At 37.0% G+C, this 25086-nt stretch overlaps 1 protein-coding gene across 1 annotated transcript; it reads right to left on the reverse strand.

Annotated features, from left to right (window-relative positions):
• Window positions 1-23582: 23582 nt before the first annotated feature.
• LOC117991300 (enhancer of split malpha protein-like) lies at window positions 23583-24348 on the reverse strand. The gene has a single exon (XM_034978866.2). It carries the CDS (start codon window positions 24292-24294, stop codon window positions 23821-23823), a length of 474 nt encoding a protein of 157 aa, XP_034834757.1. The 5' UTR covers window positions 24295-24348; the 3' UTR covers window positions 23583-23820.
• Between the last annotated feature and the right edge of the window lie 738 nt (window positions 24349-25086).

Here is a 25086-nt window from a genome sequence, read left to right on the forward strand (position 1 = left end):
GAATACCAATCAGTCGCTGAAGTAAAAACAATAAAGAAAGCTTAACGCCATGTTAAATCCGAGACGCGCCGCCCGCCTACACGCACAGCACTAAAAAATCTAATACTTTACAAGTTTATACTCTGTGTCTTGTAGGACACCCACACAAAACAAAATTCGAAATTCGAACACGACCCACACATATACACGCCACCCATTAGTATGTGTTAGCTGCGCGTGCTAGCCACTCGCTCCACGGCTTCTTATTATTATTATTTATTGTTGAATAATGTGAATGGTAATGCGTGGTTGTTCACGATCCCGCATAACACCTGCCGTCTTTTCCCACAGTCGAGCTTACGGTAGGGTAACCAGTTGTATCTAACTTTTTTCAGAACATGGCCTTACACTTTGTCTCGAAGTAGTTTTTAGTTACCCAGTTCACGGTCTGTTAATTTGTAGGACCCCAATTTTTTTTATAAATAATATTGTCGTTTATTCTAGTTTACGCGCAAAAAATAACTCGATCTACTGTTTTTAAATATCAAAAGGTGCATGAGTTATCTAAATATATAAAAGGAAAACATGACTGACTGATCTATCAACGCACAGCTCAAACAACTGTGTGCCTAGTGGGAGATTTCCTACCTATTCGATCGCGTAAAAGTTAACTACGATTTGTATATAATTGAAACAGCGCCATCTAGTGCCAAGTAGGAGAAACATAAATAGTGAGTGCAAGTTTTTTACGTCCTCGGTACCGACTAATGTTTACCGACTCGCATTCGAAAGTGACAACGTGAGCGCACGTGATTGGTCGATTTAAGCATTAGATGAGTGTGAGTTTCAAATTTGGACAACTTGCGAAGTAAATCGAGTAAACACGACGCTAACGCGATCGATAAGTTGTCACATAGATTTTTACAGTGAGAGTAGGGTCAGAACTAATAATAAAGACATTTATTTTCATTTAAGCGGTGATAGCTTGGGGTGAAGATGATGGTCTCCTAGTTGGTGGGTCCGGGGTTCAATCCCGCGCATGCAACTCTTACTTTTCGGAGTTATATTTGCGTTTTAAGGAATTATAATAATATTATATCCCTTGCTTTAACGGTGAAGGAAAACCCGTACTTGTCAGATTTGCATTCTGCGAGAAGAACCGTACTTAATAGTGGGTCGGCTATGGATTGATGATGACGATGATGATGATTTTCAATTAACTTTTGTGTGACCATGGCACTTAATTAAACTAATATTATAGGGGAACAGTAAAAAGTCTTGTGCAGTCAAAACTACTTTTAATTTACTTTTCTAGGCTCTAAAATAATTTAAAAAATGGGTTCATAAACATACCTAATTAGTTTTCTAAATCACATATAGATGACGCTGTTGTCATTAACTTACAGTTTTGCTCAAAAAATTATTAAAATATCTTGTACGATGGTGCGAAAGCCTTCGTGTGCGAGTCCGACTCGCACTTGACCGGTTTTTAAATAATAAAATCAAATTGTCTTCATTTTTAATACATAATGATGACGTACACAGTACACACTATACCTACCTACCTACCTACAAAGACGATGATTTCAAAACATAAACATAGACAGTAGATATAACCAGTTTAATTTTAATAGACAGCTGCTTCCATATCATCATTTCATAGAAATTTCATTCTAAATTTGGTTGGTTTATATCACGACGCCAACTTAACAAAAATAATAAACGCCATTCACGGTGAGTACACGCGTATGGGCTGGTTAGCTTCGGTGGTAACTCACACTCGCTTGCTCGCGATTCTCGATGCGTTTGAGATTAGCTCGATTAACGCAGTAGTGAAGTCATTTGAATAATTTTGTGGAACTCCCACTCGGCACACTGGACGGATCAGGCTGGCATGCAGATAGCTATCACATATAACGTAGACATCCGCTAAGAAAGGATTTTTGAAAATTCAACCGCTAAAGGGGTAAAATAGGGGTTTGTAATTTGTGTAGTCCACGCGGATGAAGTCACAGGAATAAGCTAGTTATAATCTAATATATTAGTTCTGTATTATTTAATTTCAAGAAAAGCATTTCAGAATTAAGTGTGAGTCAAAGAACAAATTTATTATGTGCTATTTTTATTTAATTGACGTTCATTTATTAGTTCCGCATTAATTACCTATTTTTTAATAAAAGCATTCCAGAATTAGGTGTGAGTCAAATAGCAAATATTCGGTGTTATTTCTATTTAATTGGAATTCCTTTACAAAAAATGTTTTTCTTATAAATATTTATATATATTTTGATATGTCATATCAAAATCATAGGTCAAAAGGTTAAACTTATTCTGCATTCTTTTATGTCATCTTTATCATTCAATAATACTTATATCGGATTTTTTTTCTTGCGATTATTTTTATCTGTAAAGAAGTACTTAACGTGTGTTTATTTATTTTAATACTACTAATTAATGTATATACGTGCTCCACCTACCTCTAATATTCTAAAGCTATCCTTTGTACCACTTTGGTTCCCTGGAAGAGATCGCTAGGTAGCGAGAAGGCTGCCATATTGTACCTGCCATATTTTTGTTTTGCTTTGTATGTGTTTTTCTGTACTAATTTTGTGGTGTACAAAAAATGTATATTCATTCATTCATTCATTCAAGTACTTTTGTCTAATAAAATAGGTAACCTTAATGGAATCTACTATGCTCGGGACTGGTCCTGAAAATCCCGAAGGCATGGTAAGGTTGGCTGACGAAAGAATAACGCGCGTGCAGGAAGTGAGACAGAGAGGTCCAGCTCGCGTGCACTGCGCGTGCGAGAATAAGCGAACGATACTGTGATAGAGCAGGACAGCATGTGGGATAAGCGGCGTAGCTCGTAGCTCCGTAGCCACTTCGTAGCACTGAAAGTTATTAGGTCTAATAAAAAAGTTCAAGTCGTTTCAGTACCCGTAGTACAAGATTTTACGTCTCACCAAACGAAACCAAATTCGAGAGTCGAAATACTTCCGCGTTACAGTAAACTGGAACTTAAGTGCCTTGTTTTAAAGCTCAAGTTTGTCTACACTTCTACAGCTAGCGCTTCAAGCGGAAACATTGCGAAATTAAAATCAGTGGCATTGAATATTTGACTTCAATTCAAGGCTGTTTAGGTCCATTTTACTGTAACGCGGAAGTATTTCGACTCTCGAATTCGGTTTGGTTTGGTGAGACGTAAAATCTTGTACTACGGGTACAGAACCTCAAATGTTTTTGTCTGCGTAATGCTTCACTGTGGGAGGGAGGAACATAAGCTGTTCTAGCAACGCATATCAATCGATAGCGATTATCAAAGTCATGCACATGCCAGTATAAATATAACATCTAATTTAAATAAATAATAATGACTTGACATTTATAAAGGATTTTTCATTATTACTTTTGTCACCGACCCTGACGAATCTGTATGCAAATATTGCTATTTTTAGATGATAGACGAATGCTATTTGCAAAATTTATTTGCATTCTTTGTTAGCTGTGGACTGTGGCGTTTTAAAAGTATAATTAGTTTAAAAATACCCGTTTTATGTGCAACCAAAACTACCAATCTTCTGAAAATCAACATTCTTTTATTATTAGATACTGCTATGAATGAAATAATAGCTATTTTTATATTAATTAATGTATTGCGTGATTTTTAGTCGTAGATTAGGTAAGTACCTATGTAGTTAACAACAGTAGATATTGCGAAATTATCAAATATCTGACCAGACTGAAGACTCTATACCAAACCAGAGACAATTTTAAAAGACAACTTTAGATATAATAAATCCCAAATTACTCCTGCCTAGAATCAAACCCGAGACTTATCGAGTACTAGCGACCTGCCCCAGCTTTGCACCGTTAGCTTATTACAATTTTGTAGGCATCTCTAATTTAAAAACAATAAAAACAATACTCAGGAATGTAGCTTTCTACTGGTGAAGGAATTTCCAAAATCAGTTGAGTAGTTCTAGTACTTTCTACAAACAAATTTACAGACTTTACCTCTTTATAATATTAATATTAGTACCTATAGATTTCTATGACCGCAACGGTCACCAATTTATTTATTTTTATTTAATTTATTTATCTCTCTCTTCAGTTTTACAAATTGAACTTATATTAAACTGCGTCCAATAAAATACCGTGTCAACTTTCAATATCAATGCACTTCACTCATAAAAAAAGTTGTATAGACTACAGAGCATACCTACCTAGATTACCTAAGTAATATCTTTTTTAGAAACAAGTGTCGAAAAAACTTGAATCTAGGTACATATATATATAAAAGGAAAAGGTGACTGACTGACTGATCTATCAACGCACAGCTCAAACTACTGGACGGATCGCGCTGAAATTTGGCATGCAGATAGCTATTATGACGTAGGCATCCGCTAAGAAAAGATTTTTGAAAATTCAACCCCTAAGGGGGTGAAATAGGGGCTTGAAATTTATGTAATCCAGTCGCGATATAAAGTGCAAAGAGTGACTGTTTACGAGATTCATTTAAATCCTCTGACTTCAAAATATTCTCAAATAGTTCCTGTAGTTATATCGTATCAAGTTACGTTACAAAATATTCATTGAGATGTTGAGATGAGAGATCATTCAAGACTCTTGCATTTGTATTGCGTGTTTCCATGTAAAATGCAATATTAAAGACCTGGCTTTTTCCTTTTCCATTCAAATTGTAAATCGAAGTAGCCATTGCTTCAATAGACACCCCGGATGTTCGCCATTTAGATTGCTCCAACCCAATGAATGCTATAGTTGAGTTAACAATAAAAATTGCTCATCCCGTCTCCATACATTATCGATGTGCCATGTGTTTAAGGATTTACAACCTAATGTGTTTCATTATAGGGTATGTTTTGCAGATGTAATGTTTTTTACAACGAAGATTGTCCACCATGTAGGTCAGTCTATTAAGCGGGTTGTCGTATACCGGATGGGACGATTAAGTTTCAGAGATTTTGAACATAATATTACTCTTATGTTACGTCACCCTACCATTTGTTTACCTGATAAACGCTTCTATATAAGGATGTCATGGAAATCAAGAAAAGATTTACTTCAGGCGAGTGACGTCTTACATTGTCAGAAAACGTTCTATTTTTGTATACTACATATCTAATTGTAATGGGTTTAAAAACCGGCCAAGTGCGAGTCAGGCTCGCGCAATGAGGGTTCCGTACTACAGTCGTATTTTTTCGACATTTTGCACGATAATTCAAAAACTATGATGCATAAAAATAAATAAAAATCTGTTTTCGAATGTACAGGTGAAGACCTTTTATATGATACCCCACTTGATATATTCACTCACTTCGAAAGTTGAAAATACTAATTATTAGTTCATGACCGCAATTTAATGTTTTTTGTGTGATCTAACCCTAAATTCACGGTTTTCAGATTTTTCCCCAAATGTCAGCTATAAGATCTACCTACCTGCCATGATTCTAGGTCAACGGGAAGTACCCTGTAGGTTTCTTGACAGACAGACAGACAGACATACAGACAGACAGACAACAAAGTGATCCTATAAGGGTTCCGTTTTTCCTTTTGAGGTACAGAACCCTAAAAAGCAGTGTTAGCAGCGGCCTTCTATTCAGGAGGTCGGGGTTTCGATCTCGGGCATGCACCTCTAACTTTTCAGAGCTATATCACAATAATGCTATAACAGCGAAGAAAAACATCATGAGGAAACTTGAATGTCTGAGAGTTTTCTATAATTTTCTCAAAGGTGTTACCCATCCCCACTTAGCCAGCGTGGTGGACTATGACCAAATCCTTCTTGTTCTGAGAGAAAACTCGTGCTCAGTTAGGTATATGAGTAGGTACCTACTAGGTAGGTAAATTTTTAAGAACGTCGTTATAGTAACATACGATAATCGTGAATCACGGCATACGGCTAGGATTTCCAGGTTGGTGGTTACACAACGAGCGGGCTCGGAGTGGACCCTTAATGGAAGTTTTTGCGTCACTTGGGCGCGGGCCTAGCGTTGCCAAGCGTCCGGATAAAGTCGGACACAGTCAGGCTTTTTGGTTGCATGTGCGGCCAAATTCGACGGTGCCCGGCCTGACCAGCTTTTAAAAATTTGACCATTTTGCAATAATAGTAAGTAAAGTTAAGAATGATGATTATTAAAATAGAACTGGTTCATTCATTAGAGTTTTGTTTAATTTTGATTTCCATTGCAAATTGCAATAGTATTAATGAATGATTATTGAAGAAGAAGACTGGATTCATTTAATTTTATTGTTCTTTCAGAAGATTTTAAGGTACTTAAATGTTAAAAAGCTATTACCTCCTTTGTCGTGTTATACTTACTAAGACTAAAAATTTAAGGTTGTCTGGCCCTTTTTTAACCAAATGTCCGGCTGAACTGGCTGGTCTGTTTGGCTTTTCGGTTTTACGACTGGTGCACTTCGACCGTCCGTTGTGTCAGATCCTTCTTTCCACGCTCATGCAAACTGTGGAATCAACTCCCCTCGGCGGTGTTCGCACTAGATTACAACATTGGGTTATTCAAGGGGCGCACTAATAAATTCCTGAAAGGCCGGAAACGCATCAGCAGTTCCTTTAGTGCTGCAAATGTGGGCAGTCATAAGTGATTAGTGATTACTGTGTAAACAACAGATGATCCGCCTGCTCGTTTGCTGTCTTTTGTTTTTAATAGAGATGCGAGCAAAGTTTGCTCGCATCTCTATTAAAAACAAAAGACCTGGCAACCCTAGTCGCGGCGGGGTCAGTGTGGTCGCCAAATGTGCCCGTTCGCAAGAAACCCGACACGCGAAAGCCGATCCTGACGTCGAGATTCAGTCACATGCTCCCGCACATGGTACGAGCGAGCTAAAGGTCGACCGAGGTGGCATTTTTTATGCGTCCAAGTTTACGTCATGGTGATTCAAGATTACGCCATAAAAAAAACTGACCACAAGCATCGAAATATTATATAGAAACGCTCACACACACATTTTTGAGGAAATATTCATCATCAAGATCAAACCATCGCTGGCCCATTATTGAGCACAGGTTTCCTCTTAGTATGAGATGGGTTCAGGCTATAGTCTGCCGAGCTGGTCAGGTGTGGACAGGCAGATTTCACACACCTTTGAGAGCCTATGCAGAACTCTCAGGGATGAAGGTATTGTATGTTTCCCTTCACCGTTAAAGCAAGTGATAATATTTAATTGCTAAAAACGTAGGTACTCAGTAACTTCGAAAAGTTAGAGGTGCGAGCCCGGTTTCGAACCCTCGACCTCACGAATAGGAAACGGCCGTTTTTGTCCTCCATGGATATCTATTATCCAGTCATCATGTCCTTGTCAGCAGCAAGGACCGTAGAAAAGAATCTGTGAAAGATTCGCGTAATCCAATACGTTTCTAATTACATCCCTAGTCCCTACCCATAATTATTATAAATGCGAAAGTGTCTTTGTTTGTTGGTTTACTGGTTTGTTGGTTTGTCCATCAAACACGTCGCAACGGACTAGGTACGGAGCAACGTACCTATCGACGTGATTTTTTTCATGGGTATAGTTAAGTCCTGCGGAGAGTTATTATATTAGTGAGTAACATATACTATTTTTATCCAGGAAAATTAAAGAGTTCCCACGGGACTTTGTTTTTCCCCCACAAAAAAAACTATTTTACAATGTTGGTTTCTACGTACTCGTAAGCGCTTGGTGGCGTGTGTGGGCACTGCACCTCTTAAACCTAACCTTTAGGTACCTTTTAAAAATCGTGGGTTTTCAGCTAGTTACATTATAAATGTAACTGACCGCAAGCATCTTTTTATATGTCTCCTCGAACACCATTACGACTTACGAGACATCAATAAGCGGCTTACGTTCGATTTATTGCATTGTAATAATGACTCTCGACTTGACTCGCCCGCGCCGCCTTGTTGCGAAACATAAAGTCCAGTAGCAACTAGCTTCGGAACGCACTGATATATAAATCAACAATTCCATTACAGTTTTATTCTCTCGAACATCGTCGTCCCTTTCACGGTCTGCGCGACCGAGGGATTTGAATTCGAACGCTCACAAATTATTGTTGGTTGTTGTTATTTTATTGTCGTATGATTTTTTCTTTTCTTTACCACGTAGCACGTCCTTATCTGGCGTGGCGAGATCGCGTTCTCCGTCTCGCTTCGTCCCGTGGCCTGGTACATTGACCTATAAAAGTACGCTGGACTTGCTATTGCCGTCCCGTTTTTGAAGCAACTTGATTATTGCCATTTTGAAGCTGATAGCAGTAGTGAGCGTATTTGGAACTTAATCTGTCAACATAGTGTCAACACAAGGCAATTAGATACAAATAGTGTCTATATTGATTCCCGGTACGCTCGAGCGCTTTGAATCGGCACAAAAAATAACTGTCATTTTGTACCTATTATAGGTAGAGCATCATCAATACAGTACTTTGGATACAATTGTTTTTTAGTTTCTTTATGTTTGTCTTGTTTGTCTAATATTTTGTGTGCAATAAATTTTTTATATCTTTCTATCTATCCATCAATATGAACCACTTGCCGGCTCATTACTGAGGACGGGTTTCCTCTTAGAATGAGAAGGCTTTGGCCAAAGTCCACCATGATGGCCAAATGCGGATTGCCATACTTAACAAATATGTATTTTGGGATATTATGGAAAACTCTCAGGCATACCTACAGGTTTCATCACGATATTTTCGTTCACTGTTAAAGCAAATGATATTTAATTGCCTAAAATGCACATAGCTGGGAAAAGCAAGAGGTGCGTGCCTGAGTCGAACTCCAGACCCTCGAAAAGGAAACCGACATAGGCGATCACAGCGTCATTGTGTACGGCACACCTTATCTAGCGTACTTGTATATTACGTCCATATCTGTGGCCTGGTAGCAGCGTCTCGAGCACGTGCGACACGTTAAAGGCAGAGCGTTCCCACGGTGCGGGCTCGAGCCGGCCCGCCCCGCGCCCCGCGCCCCGCTCGTGATTCCACTCCGGACACGAGTGTGCTCGTGCCAATGCGGTGCCAATGAAATAAAGTGCCCGCACACCACGTTCCAATTGCAAAACGCTGTTTGAAGATTTCGAGGTAATGAAAGTGGCGGAAATGGTTACTCTCTCGGATTGAGTAATGCTTTTAGGCTTGCACATTGTTCTCCGATATGAAACCGTCTTGAAACGTAATGGCCCATTGATAAATAGCTGACAAGAACTGTTTGGAAGATTGCATTAGCCTTTTTTCATGTACTCTACCTATTGGGTCTATCATGCTTTTTAGGGTTCCGTACCCGAAGGGTGCCAAAGGAAAGCCTCTGCTGTTCGTCCGTCAGTCTGTCAGCGGCAGGAACCGTACTAGGTGGAGAGTGGAAATTTTCACAGAATGTGCTATTGCAGCTATTTAACAAATAATAAAAATTTCAAAATGGACGCCACGAAAATAATAATTTTAGAAAATGTTATTTCTTGTACGATGGTACGGAACCATTCGTTTGCGAGTGCGACTCGCACTTCGCCACTTTTTTCGTGAATAGGTATTCTATTGAATTTATCGTGCTTTTTATTATGACAAGGCGCCAAAAAGATTCCACTTTTTAAGGTCGAAGGCGTTTTGTTTTTTGACCTGAATATTTTTTTGGAGTTATGAAACCTTGTTGCTTTTGGGGACTGACGTAAAATGTAGTTTACGTCCGAAGACTGGTTTTTGCTGTTAACTACGCAATGCCTCTTAATTTTTATTGGCGATCAAGTTATTTGTGGTGAAAACATACGTTTAATTTCATCATATTATCACTTTCTTTATCTCATCAGATGCCATTACTATCCGAATATCATACTTTCTTGGGACCTTTCAACTTTGGATTTGGAACCTGGTATAGGTAGGATTAAGACATCATCTCTGCAAATGATCAAAATACATAATATATCTATTCCACCTTTATTTGGGCTGTGATGCAGTTCTTTCATCAGTGCTCTATACAAAGCGAAAGAAGAAATTCTATGGCATAATATTATAGGTAGGTACGAGTACCTATATCACTGTTACTTATCTATAGGTAGGCATAAGGTTTCCTTCAGTGGACAAACTTTCCCGATTAAGCAGGCCTTGTAACTCTCTATTAATTAACGAATTTCATCATGTTAGATTATTTACTGTCCATGTTCTAAGACAGGACGCAAGTTTGCAACACACTCTATGATAGTGTCACATACAATCGCGATAACACATTGTCTTGTAGCCGCTTATCTCTAACAAGGTCCCGTTAATTGACATAGAAATTAGAAACTGCTACCACACTGCTACTCGAATTATTGCTTAGAAAATAATAAACATCCTACCTTGTCCAAAGTTTCCTTAGTAAGAATTCCAATAAAGTATAGCACGCCAAAGGTCGAGATGGCAATCGGGGTATGAGGCGGGGCGTCCCCGAAGTAAAATGGATAATGAGTGGACTGTAGTTTTACAGTTTTCATCTTGAAATCGTATTTTTCCATCTTGATAGAACTTAGGATTAAAGGATCTTCGGCCATATGTCCAGAAATGAAGGGTCAATTATTGAGTGTGTGGCGGTACAGAGCCAGGTTGAAAGAAAAACAGCAAAGGGCATTCAGCTAGTTACCTACTCGATTAACAGATGTATTGAAAATAGGGTTTCTGCAACGCTGCCAACAGGCTCAAGGGAGGAGCATATTTTGGGCAGTAGGTATGTATTATTTTTAGGGTTCCGTTCCGTACCTAAAAGGAAAAACGTACAGTATACCTTCGAGTACTCTGTCAAGAATGCACAAATGAGAAGAAGATAAATTTTGGTGATGGCTATTTGGAACAATTTCGTCTATTCTAGGTCTAGTAAATTTAGTTTTCAATGTTACCAGGAGACATTTATTGATTTTGTCTTTCACTTTTTTTATCCCAGTCATCTCTGGATCACTGTTGACATTTTCAATGGTGTAAAGGAGTGCTCAATCAATGCTCTTTTTAGAAAGTTGCACACTCTACTCAGTCGCCAGAGATAAAATAATATTGTAATTGAACAATTACGTTCAAATGCGTTACAATTTCAAAAGAATCGTAGGTAGGTACGTCTAACGGCGCGAGATCGATTATATTTTCATACAATCGTGTGTCTAAAGGTCACGCGTAATGCTATTGACTACATCATTCTATACCAAAGAAACTATCCATTTTGTATCTCGTAAAACATTTCATACTTTTAAACTGCAAACGATTTTAAACTGAAATATCAAACTGCTAGAGCTGAAATTTATTCGATAAAAATAATTTTTGTAGCAACAATTTAAGTTTATTTGTAAAACATCGAAATCGAGACGCAGTTTATCGGAATGTGGCATCTTTGGGTATAACGATAAGGGTCAAAATGAGGTTTCGGGGACTAAGTGAGATTGTGTATCGAAAGCCAGGAAGCGCATTGTTAGGTCACGTTCTCACAACTCCCCTTTTCTTCGAGGGGGAATATATAATTGCACTTTTTTCTGTCGCATATGGCCAAGGAAACGGTGGATTGTACAAGATCGTTCCCACGGTTCGCCCCTTGGGCATAAAGGCCGAGGTCAGGAAAAAATACGTGCCGGCATAATGCGGGGGCTTCTTTTGTAACGGCAGATGCACTCTAGGGTTAAGTGTGGAATAGATGTGGAAAATGGACTGATTGACGCGATATTGTTAGCGAAATCCTATTGAAGGTTTTTTATGGCGATTGGGATTTCTTTTTTGATGAATAAAAAAATGAGCTTAGTAAGGCTGTCAAGAAAACTGCTCTGTGGAGGTACCTATAGGTAAAAATTATGTAGAGACGGTAGGTTCTGACTTCAAATTCCTAGTTCCTACTCTTACTGTAGATTCAAATGTCTCATTTTTCAATGGAAGTTATGATTTGATACTACTTTTGCATTAATAAAATGATGAATTCATGAATGATTTAGTGCTATACTAAATACATAATATGGTCCTGTTTTAGCTAATTAGTAGTAACCCACAAAGAAAGCAATAATTATGAAGCAACCGTTAGCAATACTTCGCTCGATTTCCTGGTTAAAATGTAAATTTGAAAAAGAAAACGATTCCGTAAAAAATTATCTTAAGAACCGGTCCGCAAAAAGAGTCACGTTTTGTAACTGGCTAAAACACTTTTTGCAATCTGTTTCAACTTTAAACATCTTATCTTCAATTCAAATATCGAATTCCACTCGTTCCAATTTCAAATTTCACTCGCCACTAGTTCTACATGTGGCCGCCATTAGGGAAAAAAGATGTTGACAAAAAAAGAATTGCACCTTTTCTAAGGCGTTCTTTACCTATTTGGAACTGGTCTCGTTCCCACGATCGCTCGCGCCAGTTGCGCGTCTCCCCTCCGTAGCTTTTTTCTTTTTCTTGCCATATCAATATTTATGTGTAGGTATAATTAAATTGCATATTATATATGTGTAGGTTGTGTGTAAATATGTGTTTTATATTTGCTTTTAAAGTGGGCTTTTTTGACTTTTATTACATTTAAAGCTTTTACAATTTAAATTGCTTGAATATTGGTTATGCATTTCATTCGTGAGAAGTTTTTGCTAATTTATGATTGCCTACCTACCTTTCTTTTTATATGTTGATCATTTTAGTACCTAATTATTTACTAATTTTAGATATCCTGTGATTTTGGTATGGTGATAGGACCTAATAAATTATTATCTAATCTAATAGAGTTTTATTCAGATTCTTCATTAAATTTTATCAATCGTAACAAGGTAAAATAAAAGGTTATAACTAGTGGTCTGGCATAATTTATGGAACGTGGGTAGGCACGGCTTAAATCTTTGGTCTGGTCTTGAAACTCAAGATTTTGAAAACTTATAAGTAGGTCTTCTGTACAACTTAGTTCCTTAGTATGAAAGGATATTCAGAAATTCCAATTGAGCGGAGCCGGGCGAATCACCTAGTCTGTAATAAAACACTTCATTAACAAAATAAACACTGTTTTCACGCACACTTATCCTGAATAATCATAGAGGACATGTGCAAAGCTGTAGGACACATTGAAGCAATAAAATCTCGATTTAAACACTATATGCACAGAGATCAAAATTCAAATTGATTTCCTTAGCGAATGCATGAATAAAATATTAATTGTTTGAAAATGGAACTCTATTTCAAAGAGGTTGAATTCGAATTCGGTGCAGCGATGTTTGAAATTGGAACATACGTTGACAGGCGTAAAGCCGCGCACACATTGCGTTTACACTGTGATCCGTTCCCACGATTCACGCGGCATATGGCGCGAGCGGGGACTGGGGAGCACTTACGCGCGAACGGTGACGCGTGCACAAAAAATACTCGGACTTATGCCCTAAGCGGATCTATGGAGTACTTATGAATAATAATGGAATAATACACGTGTAACGTAAGAAACCCAGCATAATATTATGTTTTTGTTACTTACTACCTACCTACCTACTAAAATTTGTCAATTTCAACTGAATATGGATTTCATTGAATTTCAGGAGGAAAATTTGTGACAGTCAGCTCTTTCACTAGTTTTACTTTACAGGACATTATAATGGAAAATATTGACTAATAGTAGGATAGCTAAGCGGTGATAGCCTAGTGGTTAAGACGTCAGCCTCTTAGTCGAGAGGTCCGGGATTCGATCCCGGGCACGCATCTCTAACTTTTTGAAATTATGTGCGTTTAAGCAATTAAATATTATTTGCTTTAACGATGAAGGGAAACATCGCAAGGAAACCTGCACACCTGAGAGTTTTCCATAATGTTCTCAAAGGTGTGTGAAGTCTGTACTCGGCCAGCGTCGTAGACTAAGGCCAAACTTTTCTCATCCTGGGAGAAGACCCGTTCTCAGTAATGAGCCGGTGATAGGTTGATGATGATTTAACTCCTAAGTTAAATAGTTAGTCATGTCACTGAAACTCCTTGTCAGCACGGGCGATTGGGGCTTTACAGGTGATTTTCAGTCGTATTGATATTATTGATCGAGTTCATCATAAAAGTATTATTTTGGATAGAACTAAATTTTCTAATAATGAGATGCCATACATAACAGCTCTAAGCTCTTTTATTTAATTCTTTTTGTGTTGTAGATAGCCATTTCCAAAATCCCAGTGTCAATTACTTTCATTTGTTGTGGCCTTTTGTAGGATAGGATGTATGTACTACATATTATTATAAAATGTTATTAGACTGGAAGCAGAGATTCGTATATTTTCAATTACTAATTTTATAAGACTGTAGCGGATGTGTAGGTAGTTAAGTAAGTATCTTTGATTAGTCAATGATGCACCTTTCAACTTGGTGTTATTATAATAATACTTAATCATTGCAGCAAATGTGCATACCTAAACAAAACAAATCCAGAATAATTAACGAGCCAAATCAAACAAAAAAATTAAGGTCAAATAAATCGTTCGAAATTGTAATTTTGGAAGTGTTTTATAGGCGGGCAGGTGGCGCTCGCAACTGTCGCCGTTCCCACGGTTCGAGCTTCGCCTTGCGCAGGCGCAGCGGGCGCGCGGCGCGGGTCGCGACTCGCGTCATGCAACTCTCGCGACTCGCGATGCGCGATGTTGCCGCCAATTTTATTATTACGAAATTCCTAATGTTTTGAATTAAGATTTTTTTAGAGTTGAGGACAGAGTAAACTAGAGTGAGGGAACTTTCGGTTTGATCCTGAATCGACGGTATATCAATATTAAGCTTTGAGTGATTTTGTCTGGTGGGAGGTTTCGGTCGTTACCACCCTACTGGCAAAGCCGTGCCGCCAAGCGATTTAGCGTTCCGGTAAGATGCCGTGTAGAAATCAAATCCAGGTTAGCCTGCATCATTACTTACCACCAGGTGAGATTTCAGTCAAGGGCTAACTTGTATCTGAATTAAAAAAATCTTTATTTGCAAGATATCCTGCCAGTGACGTCGAAGCCTCGATTTATTTGCCGATTGAAAAATCTGCCTCGGTTTTGCATTCGCCAAATGGGTACCTACCTAGCCTTGGGAAAAACTTTGACTTTTGACGATTTTGTATACCTAGGAAATACAACCACGCCGCGCCAGCTTCGCTCCTTAGTAGGTACCTACCTACCTACTTATTCGAATGTTAACAGCTTTTAACCTGTTAGGTAGTACCTTCTAAATGGATATTAGATAGAAACCTTACCATGAATAGTAAAATTATTCTATGCATATTAGGTAGGTATAGGTATCTATTTATCATCGAAATGCCAGCGCGTGCTGCGCACGAGTCGAATGACGCATGAGCACAACAATTAAGTTTTGCGTCATAGATAGAGAGAGGTTTTTATGTAAAACAATCATTGGTTCCTACTTATGTACCTATTGTTACCTACTTACCTGATGTGTATGAGTTATATTTACTTCAATAAAGATAATTAATTATACTTACCTATAAATACATATAGATATACATAAATATTTAAATAGATACGTACCTACCAGTTTTATCTAAGGGTAAGAATCCTCGGCTTCGCCTGCATAATACCTAGGTATAGAATTTAAAAAATTCTTTTTACTTTCCCCTTGTTTACGAAATACAGAAAACCTCCATGCAAAATCTAATTTCGAGACCTAACAGCACTCTATAGGTAGGTTAATATTATCATAGTAAGTTATCTAACTTACGACGATACCTAATATGTAAGCCAGTTTCTCCTTTTGGGAAAAAATTGTTTAAGTTAGGTTAGTTTGCGTTTTTAATTTCAAAGAAAGGAAATAGGTAGATAATTAGAATCTTAAAAGTCTACTTATTTATTTTTACTAGATTATTTATACGTACCTAGTTCTATTTATGGGATTTATGGCTAGTAAATTATTGGAAATTCATAAAAGTTGACTTACACTGTTATATTGGTGACGATAAAGTAGTGCCATCTAGCGGCAGTCCGTCGCACTACATTTAACAATGCAAACTGCAAAGACTCGCAATAGAAGGGGGATGCAGGAACTGATACAAGACAATTCTTGCGAGAACAATAGGATTTTTAGGTCAAAGTTTAAGAATTTTTGGAGCCGTGGGAAAGGTTGCGATTTTGCAATTATCGAGGGTGAATCCTAGTATATATTTTGGACTCTGTACCATTAATGGTTAGTTAATTTTGGGATCTGTAGTAGGAAGTACATAACTAACTGCCCAACGATATGTAAGAAATCTGTAAGTAAAAAGTGCTCTAAATTTCAAAGTGCCATTTTGATGTGAGTGAAGTGTATTTAGACTGTTACCTACCTATCTTAGGTGAAGACTGAATTCCTACGTTCCAGACTCCAGAGAGCTTTGCATCGGTACCTAGGTATTAATTAGGTGTAGGTAAGGTTAGGTTAGGTTCAGATCGAAAGTTGAAAATACTGATTATTGTTTCATGACCACAATTTCATTTTTTAAGTGTGATGTAACCACAAATTCACGGTGTTCAGATTTTCCCCCGAATGTCAGCTATAAGACCTACCTACCTGCCAAATTTCATGATTCTATATTCTTAATATTCGATGTATGTATACTATGTATATTCTATAAGTATCAATGTACATTAGGTAGGTATTTAATTAATATACAAAAGCTACGTAGGTATAAAAAATAAACGCTTATGTTTTAAGTCAATAAGTTAAATTCAGCTGTTTATTATGAAAAGCTGTTTTTAACTCATGTGATGACTCATTTAAGGTGTTGTTATTAAAATAGAAAAAAACTAGCTTATGCTCGCGACTTCGTCCGCGTGGACTACACAAATTTCAAACCTCTACTCTGCCCCCATAAGGGTAGGTTACCTACCTACCTATATTTACTGAACATAAAAAATATCAAATGTATATTTAAAACGGTAATAAATAATAATAATAATAATATAATAATTTATTTATTTAAACAAATCAGTACAGTTCATCTCTGTGGAATCCTGACCCCTAAACTAGGAAATCCCGTGTCTTAGGGGCCAGTGCCTTACCAAACATAATGTTATGTAAGTCCTTAACATCGACCATGCTACCTTATAATATTCACTACCAAAGCAATCATTTGAGTGGAGCAAACACAATGATATCACCAACTTATAAAGCATAACAGTTGTGCAAATGTCTCTTAACAGCAAAACCTGAATGGACTTTCTAATAAAATGAATTCATATAAAATAAATTATACTACATAATATCTTATGGACTATGAGCCAGCCCGTGCCAGACCTTCGTTATTTTATAAAAGCTGAAAGCTTTTCTGTGTCCCCAGCATATGGAAGAACGATCAGTGCCTATAAAGTTTGGATCATGGAGGCTTTGGGAGATAACAGGTTATATATGTGTAAAAGGTGTTTTTTTATTTTCTTCGGAATAGTATTAGAAATCACATAATGCATTGCCAGACACCTAGTATCGTGGCAGACCCCCTGCTAGACACCCTTTAACTGGGCGTCTGGCAAGGAGGGTATACCGACTTTAACTTAAGATTTTTTATTACACCTTTATTAGATACCTGTTATTTCCCATAACCACCATGATCCAAACTTCATAGTCTAGTCGCTGATCGTTCCCCCATGTGTTGTGGACAATACGCGCCTACGAAATATTACACCTTTATTACCTGTTATCTCCCAAACCCACCATTATCCAAGCTTCATATAGTCGGTGATCATCCTCCCTGTTTTATTACGCAGAGAAACTTTCAGTTTTCAGTGCAATGAAGCCCGATATTGACATAAGCTGGATTGACACATAGAATGGAATGCGATATGCTTATGCCTACAGACCCAATAATAAATGAAACTGTCTACATGACCCAAAGCCTTCATAGTCTGATCGTTCCTGATCCTCCATGTGTTGGGGATAATACGCAGATAAACTTTCAGTTTTTACAAAATAACGAAGGTCTGGCACGAGCTGGCTCTCTCTCCAGTATTTGATGCGCGAGTCGCGACATTCAAGCAATCATCTGTGCAAACAAGGTGAGATCATCCAGCAAAGAAGCAACTGTTTCAGCAATTTAGCACGATATTGACAAAAGCTGAATTGACGTACGTATAATGGAATGCGATATTCTCATAAAGACCCAAGAATAACTGAAACTGTCTACATGACTGTTTTATAGATACTGTCTGCTTACCTGTTACGGCCCATTCGTTCAACCGATTTTGATGGAATTTGGTACGGTGATAGCTTGCATACCGGGAAAGGACATAGGCTACTTTTTATCCCGGAAAATCAAAGAGTTCCCACCATCAATTTTATTAATGTACATGAAAGCAAATAAATAAATCTAATCTAATCTACTTAATCTAATCTAATCTAATTATAATTCGATCTAAATGCCAACTAGGTGGCAATAGGCACGTGGAATTTACATTTAGCAAAATGCCTAAATTAATGATATATTAATATGCAATTGTCATGATGACCTTCAAATTAAATACAATATTATAGAGACCATTCTATTTACTAATTATAACAGCTATAATATCATATTGTTGTCATTAACAATCGTAGAGTTTATTAACACATGGGTGTTAATAAATGCTAGGTATGTTGAAAACTTGAAAGTAAGGTGATATAATTACTCTCGATTGCATAGATTGCATAGATTGATGTACTTTTAGTTTTTATTCATGTTGTTCTTAGATTGCTTTCAGATTGATGATTTAAGCTATAAAATTTCATCAGATAATAAATATTGAGATATTTAGAGCTTATTTCATTAATCATTTAATATTTTTATGTTCATAGTGTAGGTATTTGTCTCTTAAACAGACGATTCAAGCTAGTTAGTTCTTTAGGTAAAATAACATTTTTTTACAATTAGCTTGTTTTCGTCGAGATTCTTAAAGCGATAAAAGCATAAATTCACAGTGAAGCGATTCAATTAAATCAGTCTGAAAGCAATCTTGTAAGAAACCTGTATCATCAACGGCAGCTCCGTTATAACAGTGTAATTGTAATCCATGTAATCCAAAACTAATTACCAACTCTAGGTAGGTAGCTACAAGCTTCTTATAAAGTAAGTTCTGCTGATACAACATTTAATTGGGTCTTGGACTGTAGTAATAAAATTATGTGACTTTATGGGGCTAGAATTCATTATTAAATAGATTAATTGAAAACATCATTATTTTTAACATAATTAATTATTAACGTCACGCTGTACAGAAAGCGAATAATGACGTCACAATGCGAAACGACAAATATTTTTCAATTTTTTAACATAAAAATCAAGTAATTTCTACTGGAAAATATTTTTTGTTAAAAAGTTAAAAATATTTGTCGTTAACGCCTTGTGACATCATTATTCGCTTTCCTTACAGCATGACGTTAATAATTATGTTAAAAATAAATGAAAATCATGATTTTTAATATTATTCTCTATTCTAGCCCCATAAACTACCACTATACAAATCTCATCAATCACATCATTTTATTACTACAGTCCAAGTCCAAGTATTTTATCATAGGCTCTTATACTGCAAGAGTACCTACTGCGACCACAGCTAGCGTCCTAGAATCCTGAACTTAGAGTGATCTTTTATCCAGAAAAGTAGTTGGTATAGTCTCTATTTGTTTAGGTATGGCCGATGATTTTCCATGCCATTGCATATATTCCATTTTTTATGTTTCCTTATTGGAGGTAATGATAATATTATGCATGTCATCTTCACTAACTCAACTCTGCTCTTTTGCGTGTCCATACAAACATGAAATATATTATATTACTTAGCTGATTAGAAGTCATACTAAATGCTTCCCATACCTAACTATGGTCTTTGCAGAATTATTTAAGTTTATAGTTTTTTTTTTCAGGAAAAACCTAGTATGAGTAGGTGTACATCTACATACCACGTGAAGTTGTAACCACATGGCGATGATCGTAGCGTGTTATACGACTGTTGCGTGTCTAGACCATCCCGTAAAATATCGTAATTCTACTAAAGTTTATAAAATTATGTGCTTATAGTATAAAAGTTTTTCAAAAATTTTGATTAAATATTACTTAAACCGAAGAATTTTTAATGAAACATGTAGACTGAGTAGAGAGTAGAGACCCTTGTCCATCCATGTATGGATTAAGATTTCCTAATTTTTTTTTGGTTTTCAAACATCCCGGTCCAACAATTGCAATGCACGTGTACGAAACGCGCCGAATCCAAAATTAGTTTGCAAAAAAAATTAACCAAAATTTCGCAAGAGTTGCGGAATTTAGAATAAGGGGTTGCAAAAAATCCTTTCTAACCCGAACGTCCGATAAACACGTGCATGAGGTAACAATGCCGATGACTCAGACCCATAGCGTTGGACTTTATTATTAAGAAAATAAAAAAAGATACGCGCTCTCGTCGTCGTATCGTCGAGAATTGTACATCTGCCGAAATTTCTCACGGCTAGCCGAGGAGAGCGCCGTGTATGGTATTATTATACCGGACCTTATTAGGGCTGGCACATTAGAAGTTTTTTTTGTATACAAACTGGAAGAAACGCTAACCCGCAGACATGCTTTGCATCTAATTTGCTCCATATAGCCCTCTGATTTCACGAACGAGACATAAAATACGGGTGTCATTAATCACATGTGTCTTGACAGTAAACATTGTATATGTGGGCACTGGGCAGTATTGTAATGTATGTGGGCCAAGAAAGTCTGCCTCCATTGGTAGTTAGTCACTAGTAGTTAAAAATAACTAACTAACTGACTACATACCTACATATTCATAAGCTTAGTGCAATAATTTTTGTCGTCGCTTTTTCTGCATTTCATCGCTTAGTATTCAGCTATCTATAATCTATATGTTATTTAATTTTATCTAATTGCTAAACGGTTGAAGAATGTTTTCACAAGTAAATTATGTATATTGTTTGTTTTAAAGTATATAATATATGCTTCAAGTATAGTAAAATTATTCATTTTACAAAAAATCTTGAAAAAAGCTATCGAAGTGTGTAAATTGACACTTTGCCAGTAAGAGCTTCCAGTTTTCGAAGATTAAAGTGTCAACCCTATACCACATCTACCTACGCATACATACATCGCTGATTATGACAACTGTGCGCCTAGCGGTATACTTGGCGACTTTTTAATCAATAGCGTGCGTTTAGCATATCAGGTTCTGCGATACGAATCTACATAACGACTTTAGTAAAAGCTGTGGCAACAGTATGCAAATTGACGCGTCAATTTTTAGGTTTAAGTTTCCCACAGTTTTATTGCTATTTCGTACGTAATTCTCCTCGCGATTGAGTGTTATAAAAGGTTGCGTTTTGCATATTTTGATAAGGTATACATATAGCTATAATTTTTATTAGTCTCTTAGCTTTTTATGTATTTTTGTAAGTTAACAAATTACTAATTATTACAATTTACTTTTTGATTTAGTAGGTCGTAAGTTAACGACGATGGTGCTGGATTAGATGTCACCCATAAAAGCAGCTAGAACTTATATATTTTTTTAATTTTCAGAAAATTCTAACAGGATTTTTAAACTAATTCTCTAAAGTCACATTCGTCTTTGATTTTCGGTTTACGTGACAATGTAAGGTATAGCCGATGGCGACACTTTTGAACAAAGTTTCATTTACACCGAATCATGAATAACTTAGAAGCTTTTGTAATTGCACGTGCGTATACAATAAAATGGCCATGCTTATTGTCATCAATCTATAGTAAAATAACAGGAGAAAGAATAGTTTGTTCTTCGTGTGTTGTTGTGCAAAGCTTTTTTATTTTTTTCAATATAAAATTTAAAAGCAAGTATAACCGCCTTGGACTGAACTTTGCAACAGGTTGGAACGTGTCGAGACGAGTCAGGGTGGCTTTCGTAGAGTAGGTACCTGTATAACTTTACATTGCATAGTTCGGGCTGATTTTACAAATCTTACTTTGGTTTTCTGGATAGGTACCGGAAAGCTTTTGATAAGCTTTTGATATTTGCACCGAATATTTCTCTTTCTTATTTATTTTTGCACTTTACGTATTTCTTTATTTATTTATCGAATATTTTGAAATAAAAAAGTACAAATTTATAATTATAAAAATCATTGCTTTTTATTGTTCTTAATTTTTTGGCGAGATTCACGAGCATGAATATTTTGATGTGGCATATTATTATTGATAGATGGAAAATTAGCATCGATGAGCCACTTTGTAATTTGGTGATCATGTGTTCTGCTTCTGATGATGATTGATTGCACGCTTTTGATAATTTACAGTAGATAGTCATTGAAATAACTATAGGTAATAGGTATTTAGCTTCTGTGTGATCCTTGGTTGCTTAGACAAATTTTGTTGATTTACTTAGGTAGAAGGCTGTCATTTTTAAATTACGGATTTATAGGTACCTACGCACATGGACATGGTTCCAGCGCAATAGCAATTTGCGGGACTTGGTATATCTAAGTAGTTGTAGTTTTTTCTCTATGTTTATAATAACTTAATTATACAAGAAAAATAAAGAATATAAGTAAGTAAGTACTAAGTAGGTACTTCTACAATATAGGTATCTACGGATAAGTTGCCTGATTGTTTTGCGTAGGTAAGCTTTTTCTTGATACAGGTTACGGCTTGGAGCGTGGCTGGTCAAGTTTTTCATTTGGAATTGAAAGTTAAGTAGCTCTGCAAACTGGATCTGCAAACAAAAGTATAGCTTGTAAATCATTAATTTTTTTAATGCGTCTGATTGCAACACATGAGCTTTCATTAAAATTTCCGTTGTAAACAGTATATGCAGTGTTTTGTTGTTTAATCTTCTTAATCAAGTATATAGGTAGGTAAGTACTTGATCTATACTGTGTGCGCTGTTTTTTTTTAATTGTGTGGTTTGTTATGTTTTTGAATTTTTTTATCATGTAATCTTATCCGCCATACTTTGATACGAAAGACTGGCTATCGTTCGTACCAAAGTACGGCGGATCAATAACAAGAAGTTTGATTATCATTAAAAAATCTTGCTATGTCTGTATATCATTATTTATATCTACTTTAATTATAGCTTACAGATAGTCCAGCGGTGCATATCGACCGATGTCTCGTAATCGTCAATATCTCAAAATCGGCCATTAACTGAGGAACAAAAAGAAAAGCATCTCAACAGCGCCTATTAAAAACCCAGTAGCGGGCCGCCTCGGGCCCTGCACGTGCGCGGCCGTAAGAAATGTTGTCCGCCAAGTATGGACCCGTCTCACGTTAGCCCAAACCTTGGCGCCAATACTGGCCACAATTTTCCTTACTAAGCGACCTCATGGTAGCCAATTGGAATGTTTGGTCCAACATTGGCGTTATTGTTACGTAGTAGTTATTATACGTCTACGTATGTTGGCTCGCGCCGTCGCCTTTTCTTAATATCTGGTCAGACAACTTTTGACTACAGATTCCAGAGTCGATATGCGGTTCAATTTTATTGTCTTATTAGTTTCGAATAACTGTTTAACAAATCACATAATTTACTATGTAATTATCTACCTCTTTTTTTGAATATTGAGTACTTATTATTAAGGGGGTTGTTAAGGAAAGAGTAAATTCATTTCATTTCTTGTTTTATTAACGTTTTCAAGTCATTGACTTATTTACAACATGTAAAATAATATAAATTACTATCCCTAAAACAATTAAAGCTTGGAAGGATGATCTCAATAAGATCGGCTACATCTAAAATATTTTTATACAATATCAAAATATCACAACACCAAGTGAAAAAGTACAATTAAAGCTTTTCCTGGAGCTATCACGAATACCTAACCTTAAACTTATGGCACCATAGAATAATTTAAAGCTAACATCACAGACGGTTGCCGAAACCAAGGCACTGGTTCCACGGAAGACACTGATTGTTGTTTCGTATTTCTATTTAGGCTTGAACCCAGCGGTCTTGGAAGACGGGGTGCTGCTGTTCGGCTGTTTGGCATTCGGTGTAGCAGTGGCCGGCGGCGAAGTCTGCCTCGGTCTTGGAAACTGTGGTCCAGAAGAAGGTGCCGGCGTCCGTGCGCACGAAGTGAACAGGAATGTAGAAGTCTTCACGAGCGATGGGTACAAGGTCGTAGGAGTCATCTCGGTTGGAGACGAGGAAGGCGGCGGACTGGCACGCGTCAATCTCGCTGTAGATTTTCTTCTCGAGCGCCTCGTTGCACGCGTTCTGGTCTTCTTCGTAACACGTGTCGACCGTTTTGGTGGGAGCGCGCTTCGTCGTTTTCTTAATCATTTTCATGATTGGTTTCAGAAGCGCCTTGAAGCCACTGTTTTTCATCTTTTCACTGTTGTATTTGTTCTCGTTCATAGAGTTGTTAGTCGCGATGATGTATTCGTTGTTCGCGTAGTAAGACATTTTGGGAGAGATATAGAGAGCGTGTGGTGCTAGTGAGTATACAAGCGGGAATGTAGGGCTGATCAAGCCGAGCGGTTATTTATACTCAGCCGGCCGCCCCCGGCACAAAGGCCGCGCATGCGTGAAAAGCTCCCCTCTCTGTGTGTGAGTGTGTGTTTTCTGATTCCCTTGATATTTTCATGAAAGTTTAATTTGTTGCGGTAAGTTTTCTTTGGAGTGACAAGTACAATGTATTAGAGAAACTTTGGGCTTGTAATATAAATGCACGAAGATAAATAATATACCTACGAATCTTATTAGAACTTTTAGTTAGCTCTACGCCGTAGTAGCTAATTTCTACGTTGGGGGCGTAGTAGCTACCTACATAGTTTACAAGTGCACCGACAGTACCTAAGTCGTTAATATGAGAATCTTGAGTTTTCTTCTTGTTTAAAAATATATTTATAATGTTAATAAAATGTGCTTCAATAAATATATAAGTATTTAATGAATTTATTTACAGTAGGTAGGTACTACACACTTTACAATGAAAATATTTTCAAGTGTTTTTCATTAGACTATTGAACTATATTTTCCTAATTGTTCAATTAAACCTTCATAACCTTCTTTCTACGTATGTATCAGAATACTTACTGAATTAACGTATCATACCTACGTGATTAATCACTTACTTTTAACCCCATTGAAAACCACTAACAAGGGTCTTGCAGTGTCCACGTGCGGTCCACGCCACGCGCCCTCGGTTAATTGAAGATGATATTGTGTTCATTACCCATGGCGTGCGGACAAGGG

The sequence above is a fragment of the Maniola hyperantus genome, chromosome 19 (genome assembly GCF_902806685.2).
Source record: "Maniola hyperantus chromosome 19, iAphHyp1.2, whole genome shotgun sequence".
NCBI lineage: Eukaryota > Metazoa > Arthropoda > Insecta > Lepidoptera > Nymphalidae > Maniola > Maniola hyperantus.

Bases quoted from the DNA above. Each gene is read 5' to 3' on its own strand.
- LOC117991300 (XM_034978866.2), bottom strand. From the start codon at position 24,294: ATGTCTTACTACGCGAACAACGAATACATCATCGCGACTAACAACTCT.